The sequence below is a fragment of the Oncorhynchus tshawytscha genome, unplaced genomic scaffold, assembly GCF_018296145.1.
Source record: "Oncorhynchus tshawytscha isolate Ot180627B unplaced genomic scaffold, Otsh_v2.0 Un_scaffold_1528_pilon_pilon, whole genome shotgun sequence".
Classification (NCBI taxonomy): domain Eukaryota; kingdom Metazoa; phylum Chordata; class Actinopteri; order Salmoniformes; family Salmonidae; genus Oncorhynchus; species Oncorhynchus tshawytscha.
The window spans coordinates 1,931,144-1,948,676 of NW_024609832.1; the positions used below are offsets into that span (position 1 = coordinate 1,931,144).

Consider the following 17,533-nt stretch of genomic DNA (forward strand, 5'->3'; position numbering starts at 1 on the left):
GAAATGATGTAAATATATCACTAGCCACTTTAAACAATGCTACCTTATATAATGTTTACATATTCATCTCATATGCATACGTATACACTGTACTCTATATCATCGACTGCATCCTTATGTAATACATGTATCACTAGCCACTTTAACTATGCCACTTTGTTTACTCATCTCATATGTATATACTGTACTCGATATCAGCTACTGTATCTTGCCTATGCTGCTCTGTACCATCACTCATTCATATATCCTTATGTACATATTCTTTATCCCCTTACACTGTGTATAAGACAGTAGTTTTGGAATTGTTAGTTAGATTACTTGTTGGTTATTACTGCATTGTCGGAACTAGAAGCACAAGCATTTCGCTACACTCGCATTAACATCTGCTAACCATGTGTATGTGACAAATAAAATTTGATTTGATTTGAGTGAGGATAAGTGTGGGGGTTGTGGTGGGTATGGGATGGAGTGAGGATAAGTGTGAGGATTGTGGTTGTGGTGATGTCCCACAAATTTAGATGAATACAGTGATGGTTCAGGATCCCACAATAACTAGCTCTTCTTCCCATCACTATGGCATTTTCCACTGATACAGATCGGTGGGACCAACAAGAGGGATGGGTTGAGATGAGGATAGGGGTAAGGGTGGGGGTTTCACTGAAACAGTGGGACTGACATAAGAGTGATGGGATAGGTTGAGGTGGGGTGAGGATAGGATAGGGGTAAGGGTGGGGGTTTCACTGAAACAGTGGGACTGACATAAGAGTGATGGGATAGGTTGAGGTGGGGTGAGGATAGGATAGGGGTAAGGGTGGGGGTTTCACTGAAACAGTGGGACTGACATAAGAGTGATGGGATAGGTTGAGGTGGCGTGAGGAAAGAGGTAGTGGTGGGGGTTGGAGAGATCCATGCCATGATAGAGGGAGGTTATGCGATAGGATGGGTGTGAGGAGAAGGGTAGGAGTGGCAGATCTTGTGAAGATCCAGCTGAAAATGTTCCGTTTGCGGTGGGAATCCAGGGATGAATCCGGGGATGAAAAATAAATAGGTCCGTTATGCTCTGGTTAGAGTCGCGTTGTTCGAGCTGGCGAGAGCTTTCCGAGCTAAAGGTTAGCTTAGCTGATGACCGGTTAGCTGAAGACCGCTAGCATAGCTGGTGGTTAGCTGGCTAGCTTCAGTTGAGGGGTTCCGGTTCCGAAGTAAATATAAATACTGTAGGAAAAATAGCTACATTGGGTGAGGCGGGTTGCAGGAGAGTATTTGGAAGTATTTGGAAGCTTAGGTTTAGCAAAATGTTTTTGAAGAAAAATATGTAAAAAACGAAAAATAGACGATATATACAAGGGACACGACGAGACAGGACGACTTACTGCTACGCCTACTTGGAATGCTATCTATTCCGCAACAAAGCCTCCTTCACTCACGCCGCCAAGCTTACCCTAGTAAAACTGACTATCCTACCGATCCTTGACTTCGGCGATGTCATCTACAAAATGGCTTCCAACACTCTACTCAGCAAACTGGATGCAGTCTGGATCACAGTGCCATCCGTTTTGTCACTAAAGCACCTTATACCACCCACCACTGCGACCTGTATGCTCTAGTCGGCTGGCCCTCGTTACATATTCGTCGCCAGACCCACTGGCTCCAGGTCATCTACAAGTCCATGCTAGGTAAAGCTCCGCCTTATCTCAGTTCACTAGTCACGATGGCAACACCCATCCGTAGCACGCGCTCCAGCAGGTGTATCTCACTGATCATCCCTAAAGCCAACACCTCATTTGGCCGCCTTTTGTTCCAGTACTCTGCTGCCTGTGACTGGAACGAATTGCAAAAACCGCTGAAGTTGGAGACTTTTATCTCCCTCACCAACTTCAAACATCAGCTATCTGAGCAGCTAACCGATCGCTGCTGCTGTACATAGTCTATTGGTAAATAGCCCACCCATTTTCACCTACCTCATCCCCATACTGTTTTTATTTATTTACTTGCTCTTTTGCACACCAATATCTCTACCTGTACATGACCATCTGATCATTTATCACTCCAGTGTTAATCTGCAAAATTGTAATTATTCGCCTACCTCCTCATGCCTTTTGCACACATTGTATATAGACTCCCCCCTTTGTTTTCTACTGTGTTATTGACTTGTTAATTGTTTATTCCATGTGTAACTCTGTGTTGTCTGCTCACACTGCTATGCTTTATCTTGGCCAGGTCGCAGTTGCAAATGAGAACTTGTTCTCAACTGGCCTACCTGGTTAAATAAAGGTGAAATAAAAATAAAAATAAAAATAAATAAAAGTGGTGGAGTACCACAGATTTAGATCGATACAGTCCTGGTGCAGGACCACAACACTATCTCATGTCCTAATGAGACCTTGAAAATACCTCAACTCTCTCTAAATCCTAAATCCCTTAAAGCCCTAAGTTGTTGTTTGTTTCCTTTTTAAGCCATTTAGGATGGTCCTAAATCCATTTTGAGACTTTCCGTGGTCAGGCATCCATATTCTGACCTTCAACATCCCAGAAATAGACCTTAGCCCAGTCTTATATAAAAAAAACATATATTTTGCCTGTTATTCATATTCATCTCTCTCTCAGTACCAGTCATTCTGCCGACTCCAATGGTGTTATGTATTAAACATGTAGAATATGTATGACATTATGTCAGAGCATCATGATCCAGGGATGTGTGAGTGTGTGTGTGTGTGTGTGTGTGTGTACGTGTGCGTGTGTGTGTGAGTGTCTGTGCGTGTGTGTGTGTGTGTGCGTGTGGGGACATTTATCAAGGACAGAATATTCCACCTCCGCAAAGATGACAAAGGGGTGATTATACTCATTAATACACATTTTAATCGATTGTGCAAACAGATCCTCAAGGAAGATGGATTATTTTAATTATGCTATTGGATCAAAAAACACATCTGGCTAATTCATCTATATGGGCCAAATAATGATGATTCACACTTCTAAAATATATATAATAATCTATTGAGCTCACCGGCAACGAATGAATCTATTATTATGGTGGGAGATTATAATACGGTTTTAAGTACCTCAATGGATCGTAAAAGAAATCACACTACAAACTATCCCCCTCATGCACTTAAGGAGATCACAAATATCATGGATACATTAGAACTAGTGGCTATATGGAGGCTGAAAACCCTGAGCTAGTGAGATATACATGGAGGAGGTTAAATCAAGCTAGCCGTCTTGACTACTTCCTGGTTTTATTCTTGCTGGCATCAAAAGTTTTAAAAAGTTTTAATAGGAGAACAAATGCGATCGGACCACCATCGAATTGGCCTCCATTTAACTCTTACAGAATTTCCATGTGGACGGGGATATTGGAAATTTAATCAAAGCCTTTTGGATGACAATATGTTCTTAACGAAGACATTAGTATATAAATAATTCAGAATGGACTTTTTTCAGCACCACACAGGTACAGCAGATCCCCTTATTGTATTGGATGTTTTTACATGTACTTTTAGAGGCCATTCACTACAATGCTCATCATTAAAACAAAATCAGTTTAGGGCAAAAGAGAATAGACTAATAAAGGAAATAGAGGAATTAACAGCACAGGTAGATGGTAATGGAAACTGTACTATAGAGGAACAAAACAGGTGAGAGGAAAAACAAAAATAATTGGAGGTACTTACTCAAGCACGATCAAGTGTAATGTATAAAAATAAAGCTAATTGGATGGAAAATTGTGAAAAAAGCTTTCTTTCCTAATAATAATAATAATGATGTAAAATATACACATTTACAGAAAGACCTGTGTGAAGGCCAACTTACAGAAGAGGAACTTTTTGAGGCAATTAAATATTTTCAGTCTGGAAAAACAACACGTCTTGATGGTATACCAGTAGAAGTATTTCAGTCCTTTTTTGATGTACTCAAAGATCCATTATTATCATGTTTTAATTACTCTTATACAAATTGTAGACTTTCAGGTACTCAACAAGAAGGTTTGATTGTATTACTACTAAAACAGGACCCAGGTGGTAAGTATAAAGATCCAGTCCATTTAAAAATCTGGAGGCCTCTTATACTTCACTGTCGTGAAGCGAAAATCCTGGCAAAATGCATGAACATAGAATAAAAAAGGTTTTACCAGATATTGTTCATCCTGATCAGACAGTTTTTTTCCAATGACGATATATTGGAGATAATATACAGCAATTACTTGTAACAACTGAACATCAAAGATACAGTACCAAGCCTGGTCTTCATAGCAGATTTTGAAAAGGCGTTTGATAAAGTATGACTAGAATTTATATATAAATGCCTGGATTACTTTAATTTCGGTGAATCTCTTATACAATGGGATAAAGTTATGTACAGCAACCCCAGATGTAAAATAGTAAATACTGGTTACTTCTCAGAAAGTATTGAGCTTTAAGAGGAGTAAAACAAGGCTGTCCGTTGTCTCCATATCTATTTATTATGGCCATTGAAACGCTAGCTATAAAATTAGATCCAACAAGAACTTCAAGGGGATAGAAATCCAGGGGATAAAAACAAAAGTATCAATGTAGATCCATGACTCAATACTTTTCTTTAAATCCTCAATCTGGATTCCTGCACAGTCTCATTGAAGATCTTGATCGTTTTTATAGCCTCTTTGGACTAAAACCTAATTATGACAAGTGTACCATATCACGTATTGGATCGTTAAAAGACACAGTGTTTACACTACCTTGTAGTTTACCAATAAAATGGGCAGATGGTGAAAAGTCATTCTTGGTATTCACATATCGAAAATATAAAGGAACTTACCACAATCAATTTCAATAGAAAGTTAGCAAAAATAGATAAGATTCTGCAACCATGGAGAGGTAAATACTTGTCTTTTTATGGAAAAAATCACATTGATTAAAATTAAATGAACTATTTGGTCCTACTATAGTTCACTTACTTATTTACTAATCGTGCTACGACTCGTTTTTCAAATCATATGAGTAAAAAATATTTCATTTTCTTTGGAACCCTAAGCCAGACAAAATTGAACGTGCCTATTTATGTAATGAATATGAGTTTTGGGGCTAAAATTATTCAATATGAAAGCTTTTAACCACCCACTAAAATCTTCACTCTTACAGTGCCTTGCGAAAGTATTCGGCCCCCTTGAACTTTGCGACCTTTTGCCACATTTCAGGCTTCAAACATAAAGATATAAACTGTATTTTTTTGTGAAGAATCAACAACAAGTGGGACACAATCATGATGTGGAACGACATTTATTGGATATTCCAAACTTTTTTAACAAATCAAAAACTGAAAAATTGGGTGTGCAAAATTATTCAGCCCCCTTAAGTTAATACTTTGTAGCGCCACCTTTTGCTGCGATTACAGCTGTAAGTCGCTTGGGGTATGTCTCTATCAGTTTTGCACATCGAGAGACTGAAATTTTTTCCCATTCCTCCTTGCAAAACAGCTCGAGCTCAGTGAGGTTGGATGGAGAGCATTTGTGAACAGCAGTTCTCAGTTCTTTCCACAGATTCTCGATTGGATTCAGGTCTGGACTTTGACTTGGCCATTCTAACACCTGGATATGTTTATTTTTGAACCATTCCATTGTAGATTTTGCTTTACGTTTTGGATCATTGTCTTGTTGGAAGACAAATCTCCGTCCCAGTCTCAGGTCTTTTGCAGACTCCATCAGGTTTTCTTCCAGAATGGTCCTGTATTTGGCTCCATCCATCTTCCCATCAATTTTAACCATCTTCCCTGTCCCTGCTGAAGAAAAGCTGGCCCAAACCATGATGCTGCCACCACCATGTTTGACAGTGGGGATGGTGTGTTCAGGGTGATGAGCTGTGTTGCTTTTACGCCAAACATAACGTTTTGCATTGTTGCCAAAAAGTTCCATTTTGGTTTCATCTGACCAGAGCACCTTCTTCCACATGTTTGGTGTGTCTCCCAGGTGGCTTGTGGCAAACTTTAAACAACACTTTTTATGGATATCTTTAAGAAATGGCTTTCTTCTTGCCACTCTTCCATAAAGGCCAGATTTGTGCAATATACGACTGATTGTTGTCCTATGGACAACCTCCCACCTCAGCTGTAGATCTCTGCAGTTCATCCAGAGTGATCATGGGCCTCTTGGCTGCATCTCTGATCAGTCTTCTCCTTGTATGAGCTGAAAGTTTAGAGGGACGGCCAGGTCTTGGTAGATTTGCAGTGGTCTGATACGCCTTCCATTTCAATATTATCGCTTGCACAGTGCTCCTTGGGATGTTTAAAGCTTGGGAAATCTTTTTGTATCCAAATCCGGCTTTAAACTTCTTCACAACAGTATCTCGGACCTGCCTGGTGTGTTCCTTGTTCTTCATGATGCTCTCTGCGCTTTTAACGGACCTCTGAGACTATCACAGTGCAGGTGCATTTATACGGAGACTTGATTACACACAGGTGGATTGTATTTATCATCATTAGTCATTTAGGTCAACATTGGATCATTCAGAGATCCTCACTGAACTTCTGGAGAGAGTTTGCTGCACTGAAAGTAAAGGGGCTGAATAATTTTGCACGCCCAATGTTTCAGTTTTTAATTTGTTAAAAAAGTTTGAAATATCCAATAAATGTCGTTCCACTTCATGATTGTGTCCCACTTGTTGTTGATTCTTCACAAAAAAATACAGTTTTATATCTTTATGTTTGAAGCCTGAAATGTGGCAAAAGGTCGCAAAGTTCAAGGGGGCCGAATACTTTCGCAAGGCACTGTATATATATATAATATGTTACATGGAAACCAAACGAGGGTGGTCTATGGTGATAGGTGGGATGGTCTGAGAGTGGCTGAGGGGTGGGATTAAAGAGCTGAGGTCTATGGTGAATGGTGGGATGGTCTGAGAGTGGCTGAGGGGTGGGATTAAAGAGCTGAGGTCTATGGTGATAGGTGATGTGGTCTGAGAGTGGCTGAGGGGCGGGATTAAAGAGCTGATGTTTGGTAATGTATTATTGCAATGTGACTGCTTTATATAAAAGTACCATGTATGTAAAATGTGTACGTAAAATGTGTACGTAAAATGTGTACGTAAAATGTGTATGTATAATATGTAGCAGAAAAGCTTTTTAAAAAACTAAAAAGAGATTTGTCCTCTGAAGATGGGGTTGGTGGATGAGTTCATTTTTAAAAAATGTCAGAAAAAAAAGATGACAATGATTCAGTATCTGTTGTCTTAATGTCTGTGTGACACAGTTGGTGATACACAAGGTTTTATCCAGCTAGCTTATGTATTAGAGATGCAGTCATTTGGATATGAGCTCATTTTTATTCCATGTACGCTGTCAAAGTCATGAGTAAAAGATTTAATGCCCCACTGACTGAATTTGAATTTAAATTGGTGCAAATATTCACTTTAATTCATATGTTCTTGTTTTGAAATAAGTTTTTAATTCCCCCGGCTTCCTCCCTCATGTCTAATGGCTCTGTCGTCTGCCTGTTTGTTTGTCTGAGAAAGCGAACCAATCTTTCATGATGGTGTAAACATTTATCATAATACCCCATGCGTATTTTCCCTTCAGACTTGGTGAATATGTGGACAAGTATAATGTGGTTTGTGTACTCTTATAGGTTTGTCTGTTAAACTCCCTCTCTCCTTACATAACCAATATCTGGGTTTTATGTCTTCTTTTTATTGAACCTTTATTTACTCTGCAAGTCAGTTAAGAATAAATGATTATTTACAATGACGGCCTACACCAGCCAACCCCTAACCAGGACGACACTGGGCCAAATGTGCGCCGCCCTATAGGACTCTCGAATGCGGTCAGTGTCTTAGACCGCTGCGCCACTCGGGAGCTAGGTGTCTAGGTGAACAAATGCACCAGATCTGATTTTGCAATGTGATTTTGTGGATGATATCGGCACATGATACGGACTGTATATTGTATTGTATGTGTAGGTAACAGATATGGACACCTTCACCTTCTAAGTATCCTCCGCTAGCCTCATACTGTGTCTCCTGTCTCCCTGTGCCTCCAGGTGAGTATGTGGACCGCCAGTTATGCCGTGATGCCATCCTTCCCATGCCCGTCATCTGTGAGGTGCCTTGCCCCAAGGACTGTGTCCTCAGTCCCTGGACCACCTGGTCCCTGTGCTCACACACCTGCTCCGGGAAGAACACAGAGGGAAGGCAGATGAGAGCACGCTCTGTACTGGCCTACAGCGCTGGGGAAGGTGAGACTACAATCACACAACGCACAGCATCAGACCTGGTCCCAGACCTGTCTGTGTAGTACAGCTGACTCATATGGTTGTTGTCATGCCAAACATAGGAGTTGACCAATGGGAGTTGGCAAGACCGCACTAATGGATCTGGGACCAGGCCACACAGCATCAGACCGGGGTTCAAATTCTTTCAAGTACATTGATGATTGATAGAGCCTGTCTAGTGCATGCAGCTGGACAGGGTTTTCATTTTTCTATTGGTTCTGTTGCACCAGATGAGCTCAATCATGTGCAGCTAAAATATTGGAAAGATAACATTTTCTCCATTTGATCCCAGGTCTGCACAGCATGCAGGAGAGTATCTGGTATCTCATATGAGGCTGCTGAAGCAAGCATTTCACCATGCCCTCAGTCTTTGCTTCTCTCTGCCTCTCTTCTATGTTCCAACAGCCAAATAGTATAAATGATTCTGTATGTTCCTCCTCCACAGCGACTGCTCAGGTTGTAGCCTGGGTTACTGTGATGCAGGGTAAGGTTGTGTGACATAGTCACAAGGAATAACAAGCTTGAATACTGTAGGATATATGGCTGTACAACTCTCTAGAGCTACATTTTCAATGTTTAGGCTCAAAGAATCTGAGCGTTGTTGTGAAGTGCTTGGAGCCCTAGTGCATAGTATTATTTATGGCACCTTTCACAAATGTGTGGATGGTTACAAAGAAATCATAACAACTTTGTGTTTACCTTCCTTTAAGGTCTATCGCAGGTGCCCAAGGTTCCTGCACTCTTCGGTACTATCATTTCTTATGCCCTTAGAATGTGTTCCCATAGATGTAGTTATTCAGCACTGTAGATGTTATAAGTCGATGTATGTAGTCGATATATGGCTACCTGCGTACCAATCTATTTCCCCTCACTGCCTGCTCAGCATAATGTTATGCTTGTACTATGTAAAACTTGTACTGACCCTCAACAGCGCAGTGCTAGTAAAGAACATTCCTTCGTGTTAAGTGCTATCTGAAACCTTAACGAGAGGAGGCTGAAACCCTAAGGAGAAGGGAAGTGTGGAAGGGGGAGTCTGGTCAGTAATGGAACAAGTGCCTCTGGGTTAGAGTCTTACCGTCTAAGCTGCCAGTCACGACCTGAGAACCCATCTCTATACAACCCACTCTAGGCTGTGTGATTGCCTGGCAGTAGATCAGCATGTTGTAGTGTATTTTATAGTACTGCTATGATTTTAACAGTTCTTGTAGATATCCTCCACTGGACCATAGCAAGACAATGAGTATAGTTAATGTGATTATTGTGGATAGTCAGATTAATATAATAGTTTGATTAAAATGTTTACATGCTTAGGTAGAAGAACAATTTCCCTAATAATCTTGTTTACATGGACACATCTGAAATCAGGCTACCTGATGGCACTCGGATAAATGCAGAAAATCGGCAATCAAAATAAACGTTCTACCACAGCTGCCAGGTTATTTCTTGGAAATGTATTTGATTCTGGGCACGAACATATAAAGTATGTATGTGAAAACTACTTCTTATGAGGCATACATTCAGTTGTTCCGAACACACTTCACTCGCGCTAAAGAGGGAGGCTCGCTCGGCTGCTGCTAGCTCATGTGCAGATCAAATACACAGCTGGAACACCGATTAAGGTGTTTACTGTACGTGTCCTAATCATTTGAAAGACTGCTCAGAAAACCAGGTGTTTTAATTAGGCGTATGCTTACTTTCATTTTGTCCTGACGCAGATTAAGAAATGCAGAGTAAGGTATTTACATGACTAACAACTGGGTTGCAACTCAGGGAGAAGTGGGGTTGAGCCCGTAGAGTAATTACAACAGGCCATGTTAGGACACTCTCGTAATATCACAAAGGATTAGCCGAGGTAGCTTGACCCACTAGCTACAGTTCTGTTAATAACAACTGTAGGGAGACTTGGCCTTGTTTTACATGTTGTGAAAGGTTATAGGGACTTTGACTCGAAGAGCTCTGTAACGTAACATGGAGGCAAAGGAGGTACTTTATTGTAAAGGATGTAAGAATACATAATATAACCTCTGCATGATTTTTATGGTTAGAGACCTTTTACAAGACTTGTAAAGAGAATAATGGCACTACCAGCAAAACAGATGTTCAATAATCCACACTGAGTCAGAGTTCAATAGTTTTATTAGTAACACTGAAACCTTCAAATACAGCTTTACAATGTCATTCATTAACCATAGTAGTAACAATGGCACAACATACCTGACTAACTAATGTCTCTTGGAGGAAAAATGTCAATAGCATCCTTTAGAAATGACCCGTTGAAGGACATGCTCCCAAAGGGGCTACAGAGGTCAATTATATATCTTCACTGTGTGGCTTTTGAAGACAGAAGCATTTCCTTATGTCAGCGTCATCAGTTTTCCCCTGCTCCACCAATGATTGGCTGATCTCAGTCCTTCTCCAGCATTGAATGGAAGTTCGCGGTGGTTATGTCCTTCTCTTTCATTGGCTGGCGGATCTCATTGATTGGCCACTGGATCACATTGATTGGCAATGGTTGACCTTCCCTTCGGGGCCTGGTATCCCAGCTTGACAGAGCCTGCTAATGTTTGACATCCCATCGTGGTGAGGGGTGGTTAAGGGTCACACACACACAGATACAACACACACATGACAACGATCTGTGGTAGGGATGGAAAAGGGGTCACATGTGGTCCACCTGGTGTCCAAGATACTGTCAGACCCCGGGTCAACTCATCTCCGTTGTCTCCATCTCCATGACTGCTTTCCCCCAAGGGACAATATTGGTTTATTTAGCTCTGACACTGCTGTAGTAACGTTTTTAACTCAATGAGTGGAACCAAAAATAGAAGTTAATCCTTAGAGCACAAGACACAGATGTATCAATTGAATGGAAGTGGAGAAGGCTTGGATGATCAGAGACAAACAGCTTAACTTACTCACTTTCTCGTTATGATAAGATGACAACGTTGTCAGCTCAGGCTCAATAGTCAGTGCAACTTACGAAGCTTAGAAAATAAACCCTATTGGCTGAGCTGTCTTGTTCCCAGTGAATCAAGGCAAACCACACTCATGTAACTGAGTATTTGTATTTATTAGGGATCCCCATTAGTATCTCCTGTATTTGAATGTGGTGTTTGTGCTTCTGCTTCCTCTTTGGGGTCTTTTTGACAACTGCTGTTGGGGTTTATAGATACGTTTGATTGATTGATCATTTGGTTGTTGTGTATTTGACAGGCGGGGTCCAGTGCCCCAACAGCAGTGCTCTCCAGGAGGTGCGGAGCTGCAACGACCACCCTTGTACTGTGTACCACTGGCAGACAGGGCCCTGGGGACAGTGTATCGAGGACACCTCGGTCCCCTCTGCCAACTCCACAGGGGCTCGGGCCGGAGTTGGGGGAGGGGACTCCTCGTGCTCTGTGGGGATGCAGACACGGAAGGTCATCTGTGTACGGGTCAATGTGGGACAGGTGCCACCCAAAAAGTAAGAGTCTCTCCTTCAAAATAAGAGTTTATTTTTTCTAAGTAAGAATTCCACCTTCAAAGTAAAAATAATAATAATACATGGTATTTATATAGCGCTTTTTAAGCACCCAAAGTTGTAAGAGTAAAAGTTTTTCCTTCAAAAAGATAACTGAATACCAACATAAGTAGTATATGAATACAATATTTGTGTAAAGTGAGAGAGGAATATTTTTGTTCAAGCAAATTACAGAAAGTAAATGCGAGTAGAACGGTTATGCTTATGCTGATTTGGCATAATACGTATGCAGGGTTCAATAAGCCTTTGCTAAGCATAAATCAAAGCACCAATGCACAGAGAATTTGTCCCAGTATCTGTCTATGGAAGGAACAAAATCCTATTGTTACCACTGTCTGACTGGCTGCATAGCTGTGAGCTGATGGGTTCCCTGACAGGTTTCTGCCTAGGTTCCAGACATTTGTTCTAAAGCATCTGGGTTCTCCCTCCCTACCACCCTTAGGGCATCTTAGGGACATGAATTATATTGAATTATCTATTTATTTATTCAGCTTTAATAGAAGCATTATGCTGGCAGGATGAGCTGGAGCTACTAGGCTGACTGGGGATGGGCTAGATCCCATGCTGGGTATGGAAATGAGCCTCGGACAGTTTTATTCCGGCAGTTTCTGATTCTCTCATCCAGGGTTTTATTTTACCTAGCTACCACTTCACACTAGCACACAATGCTGCTCATCGTTACAGCTGCTGAACTACTATCACTTAATACATGACACATAACTTACCGCACCCACTAGGTTTGAAACAATATACTAATATACCGTGATATCAAATAATGAAATCGTATAATGTCATGACTGAAACGTGTATGATATGCTAATGTGTTCATTACCATTTAGAACATGAACAAGTTAACACTGTTACAGTGGGGATATGGTATTCAAAGCAATGTACAGTAGGGGCACAATCTGCAGCCCTAAAACCAATGATTCACACTATACTGGGAGAATCCCTGCAGCATTCCTTCGACCAATGATCCTGTATTGATATATAGAGGAAGCGGTGATATTATGTTGACCAGACAAATATGCATTCGTTAACAGAAGCGGTATATGCACACATCTCGACACATTTAGATTATGACACATTTAAGCACCCCAGTCTCAGCTGAACACAGCGCAGTATGGTTATTTTGGCTCTATCATGTGTCTGTGCGTATGCATCTAGCACAGGGGAGTCAAACTCATTCCATGGAGGGCCTAGAGTCGGCTGGTTTTAGTTGTTTTCCTTTCAATTAAGACTTAGACAACCAGGTGAGGGGAGTTCCTTACTAATTAGTGACCTTAATTCATCAATCAAGTACAAGGGAGGAGCAAAAACACGCAGACACTCGGCCCGCCGTGGGAGGAGTTGGACACGTGATCTAGATGATGTGATTTCATGTCATTTCAGGTGTCCGGAGAGTATTCGTCCTGAGACAGTCAGGCCTTGCCTCCTGCCATGTAAAAGAGACTGCAGCGTCACCCCCTACAGCGACTGGAGCGCCTGCCCTGCCATATGCAAAGCAGGTACCTACTAGCTTTTTCAAACTTCTCAAGAATACACAGATATAGAACAATGTACAGCTGAACAACACATTCAAGTACACACATATATTGTTTGTTGTCTATGGCAAAAATGCAACTATGTCAAGAGATGTACAATATGCCAAGCAGGTACAGCCTATTATTCTCAAGTATAGATTACAGTACACACAGATACAGAGCAGTCTGTCCATGGCAAAAACATGCTCAAGAGATGTAGCCTATGCCTTGTGGTTTTGAAATGAGCACGCGCTTCAAAGCATTTGAAGGAATTCCGTACAACAGAGAATGCTAAATAATAGTGGGTCTGTCGTTAAGTGTTAGCTTTCTGGTTTCTACAGGCCCGACAAATCTGATAAACAAAACACTTGCACAGTTATGGAATGGTTACTCTTCTCTTCATCATATGTTTCAGTTTGAGCCGAGAAAACAATTAGCTAAGTCAGAACCATAACAGGAACCAACGAACGCGCATTGTTGCTTGGCAACATTTTTCTATATCAAGAACTAGTACAAATGCAGCTAATCAGCAAAAAGTGCTGTGCCATTTATGAAGCAATTTGCTGCAACACTGCAACAACCTCTTTGTGAGCTAGAACACACTTGTTAGGATACATGTTTCTGTGATTTCAGGAGTGAGTGTTATATTCATGAAATACTTGACATACTCTACAGAAACATCTGCTAAGCAATACTTTATAGAGTCTAAAGAACAGTCCCTCGGCTTGTTTTCCGAGTCTTCTATCCTTTAATCTCTCTGCTAGTAATCTTGCTGGTATTATTTCACATTTGGCACACAGGTCATCTGGCTTTACTATGAGTATATGGTCATGGATTTATCCTTCTCCAATGAGAACAGATCCTACCATATAAATACAGTATCTATCTCTATCTACTGCAGCTAGCTATCTCTATGGATCCTACATTGCAACATGGATATGGCCATTGTAATATGATCCTGATAGGGATATGGATTACTGCCTGTACTGTATATAGCCTAGATATGTGACCCGTTCCAGGAAACTAGGTGTATGTCGGAAGTCCCGACTTCATAGGAGAGCCGTTTGAATGGAAAAAAATGTTTTTTTATCAACATTTTTATCTGGACACTTTCTGTTTACCTGGATTTCTTCCTTATTGTAGGCTACTACTTTCACCACTTTTAATCTTTACTTCTCACTGTTTAGCATACGACCTCACATATAATCCTTAAAGAGATGGGTTGGGCTGGCTTAAGAGGGTGTGAACAATGCTGAATGGGTGTAGACAAAGGAGATTTCTCCAGTAGGTACCAAAACATTCAAAGCCTTTTCCCAAAAGTGAGTTTACAAGTTTATCAACTTTCAAAGCAGAATTACGTTCCTATTGTTCCTCAGAAATGCATGTATGTTATACCATTTTGTAGCTCTGTGTCTCTACTTTTTACCATTGTAAAAAAAAATCTAATTTCTAATAATATCGAATCCAGGTGGTGAGTCACATGTGAACTTCCTGTAGCAAAGACAATATAACCTCACTGAGGTGGGTGGACACTAGCACATAAGAGAAGCCCATATCAATCAATATCCCATGCTTGATTTCATTACCTTCTCTCAGAACTGGTCAGGAAAGTACAGATCTGCTGTAGAACACTAAACTAGAGAGCTGGGAACTGTGCTCCTTCATTATGTTTCATTGTTGAGCAAGGTTAATGACACACAGCTGCTAAAAGTCAACAGCGAACAAAACACACTTGTTTTACAAGGACCTTTTCAAGGACCTGGGATTTGCATTACTCAAGTACGTAACAGGCATTCATCATAATCATTTTGCACTTCCAGGCCCAATGGAAGTTGCTTGAGTGTTGCTTTTATTGTCTCTGTCTATTGATTGGGACAGTGTGTGAATAAAGTACTTTTCTATTGGTTCTTATAAGGCGGCAACACGAAAAGGAAACAGAACAGGAAACGCATCATCATCCAGCTGCCGGCCAATGGGGGACAGGACTGTCCGGAGGTGTTGGCTCAGGAGAGAGACTGTGAGGTGCCGTCTGTCTGTCTGGGATACAGGTAAGGCTCCATCAGCATCCAAAACCACTCTACTCACTGTGTAGTCTCTCTTGACTAAAGAGGAGTCAAGTTAACTACTATCTTAGAGAAAAGGGTGCTATCTGGAACCTAAAATGGTTATTCAACTGTCCCCATAGGAGAACCATTTGAAGAATCATTTTTGTTTCAAGGTTGAACCCTTTTGAGTTCCATGTATAACTCTTTGCACAGATAATTTAAATGAAACCCAAAAAGTTTATGCCTGAACCAAAAATGGTTATCCTATGGGGACAGCCAAAGAACCCCTTTGGGACCCTTTTTTATCTGAGTGTAGACCAAGACTTTGACTCTCAAGATGACTGAGCTGTGTTCTGTTTCTTGTATTGCAGGTGGAAGACACACAAGTGGCGGCGATGCCAGTTGGTTCCTTGGTCCGTGCGTCAGGACAGTCCTGGAGCTGTGGAGACCTGTGGGCCTGGGCTGCAGGCTAGAGGTGAGCAACAAAATATTGCATGCACTAGCTACTCCATTTGATTCTGGGGATGTAGTGTTCAAATCTGTACTGACGGAAATAGTAGAAAAGACACGAGAGACTACCCATAATCTGGTAACTATTGGATACAGGTAGATACAGACACTTCTAAGGGTTCTGACTTGGTCACATTCATACAGTCTTTCAAATACTTTCAAATATTAGAGTTGCGCTTGATTTACCTTGCCTTTAACGTGCATGGTACTATGCATGTGACTGAGGAAGTGTGTGGGATTGTTGATGGGATCAAGTGTATCCGTCCGACTCCCTGAAAGAGCGTGTGAGAGGGAAGTGAGACATCACAGTAACGCCTTGGGTGGCATGCATCTTTCATCTCCTTCTAGATGTTACACTGGGACTCAGAGGAGGATGTGAAGGGTAAATAACCTCTATCCAAACCTCTTCCCTATAGCAGTACCAGGCGTGGATTATTTACATTAAGGTTCAAACACAAAATGTCCATTCCGGTGGATTGCTTTGTGTTGAGCTTCACATAGCGTGGCAACAATGCATCTATCTGACTTCAATTTACAAAATGGCGACAGTCAGTGAATTGAAGGCAGAAAGTTCCTCTTCCACTCCTTGCACCAGACCTCTATTAGCATCTTGAAGATGGTAGAAGGCCATTATCTGATCAGATGATGAGCACTTTTCAACCTTTGTCTTCACACTCCACATTAGGCCCCATTACCTGTAATGGTATATGTGTAGAAATTGACGCAGGTGGAGAGACAATTCAATACAGAGCTCTTACTCCTCCTCACTCAATGCTATCTGGTCTGTTTGGGTGGGAAAGTCAATAGACATTACACTATGTTCAGTTTCATCACTTACCCTTGTTCTCACCTCTGTGTGTGTTTCTAACTGAGAGAACCAGAGACAGAGAGTGCGCATGAAGTTGAACCCTATTCCCTACGTTGTGCACTAATTTGGACTAGATCACTACAGGAAATAGGGTGCAATTTGGAATGCAATGTAGTTAGTCACACCACCTAGCAATGAGTCCTTCCAGATCCCACAGTGACAGTACTGTAGGTTAATCATCACTTAAAACACTTTCAGGTCTTGATCACCTGTGATGGGACTGTCGTGTTTACCTCCAAATGCAGCCAGAGTGCATTAGCCAAATGAGATTGGGCCAGCAATAAAAAGTGGCCAACGTGTACCAAAGCTTCCTGCCTCACACCATCCCAACCTCCACCACCACATCATTCTCCTTTCTTTCTTTCTTTCTTTCTTTCTTTCTTTCTTTCTTTCTTTCTTTCTTTCTTTCTTTCTTTCTTTCTTTCTTTCTTTCTTTCTTTCTTTCTGTCTTTCTGTCTTTCTGTCTTTCTATAGCTGTCTCATGCCGGAAGCAAGACGGGGGTCAAGCGGACATGGGAGCATGTCTGAAGTTTGCCAGCTCCATGCCCTCTCTAACCCAGCCCTGCCAGCTCCCATGCCAGGACGACTGCCAGCTAACCACCTGGTCTAAGTTCTCTTCCTGTACACAGGACTGTGTGGGCGTCAAGACCCGCAAGAGGATGCTAGTGGGTGAGTGGACTGGAGTAGGTCGTACAAGTACAGTAAACTAACTAACTTAGTCCTCTTTGTCTCTGGAGGGACATAATGTGACTGGAGTCTGTATTTGGTCACAGCTTGCAAGTACAGTAGAAGTCATCTCTAAATACTGATACAGGCTCACATATTTGAGTTTCT

At 41.4% G+C, this 17,533-nt stretch overlaps 1 protein-coding gene across 1 annotated transcript in view; it reads left to right on the forward strand.

Moving 5' to 3' along the window:
• Nucleotides 1–17,533, forward strand: part of LOC112229308 (thrombospondin type-1 domain-containing protein 7A-like) — a 190,064-nt gene that overhangs the window by 112,841 nt on the left and 59,690 nt on the right. The window contains exons 7-12 of the mRNA XM_042319532.1: nt 8,006–8,200; nt 11,450–11,696; nt 13,146–13,261; nt 15,192–15,324; nt 15,693–15,796; nt 17,174–17,368. Coding sequence (XP_042175466.1) covers nt 8,006–8,200; nt 11,450–11,696; nt 13,146–13,261; nt 15,192–15,324; nt 15,693–15,796; nt 17,174–17,368 — 990 coding nt within the window. The remainder of the gene's footprint in view (nt 1–8,005; nt 8,201–11,449; nt 11,697–13,145; nt 13,262–15,191; nt 15,325–15,692; nt 15,797–17,173; nt 17,369–17,533) is intronic.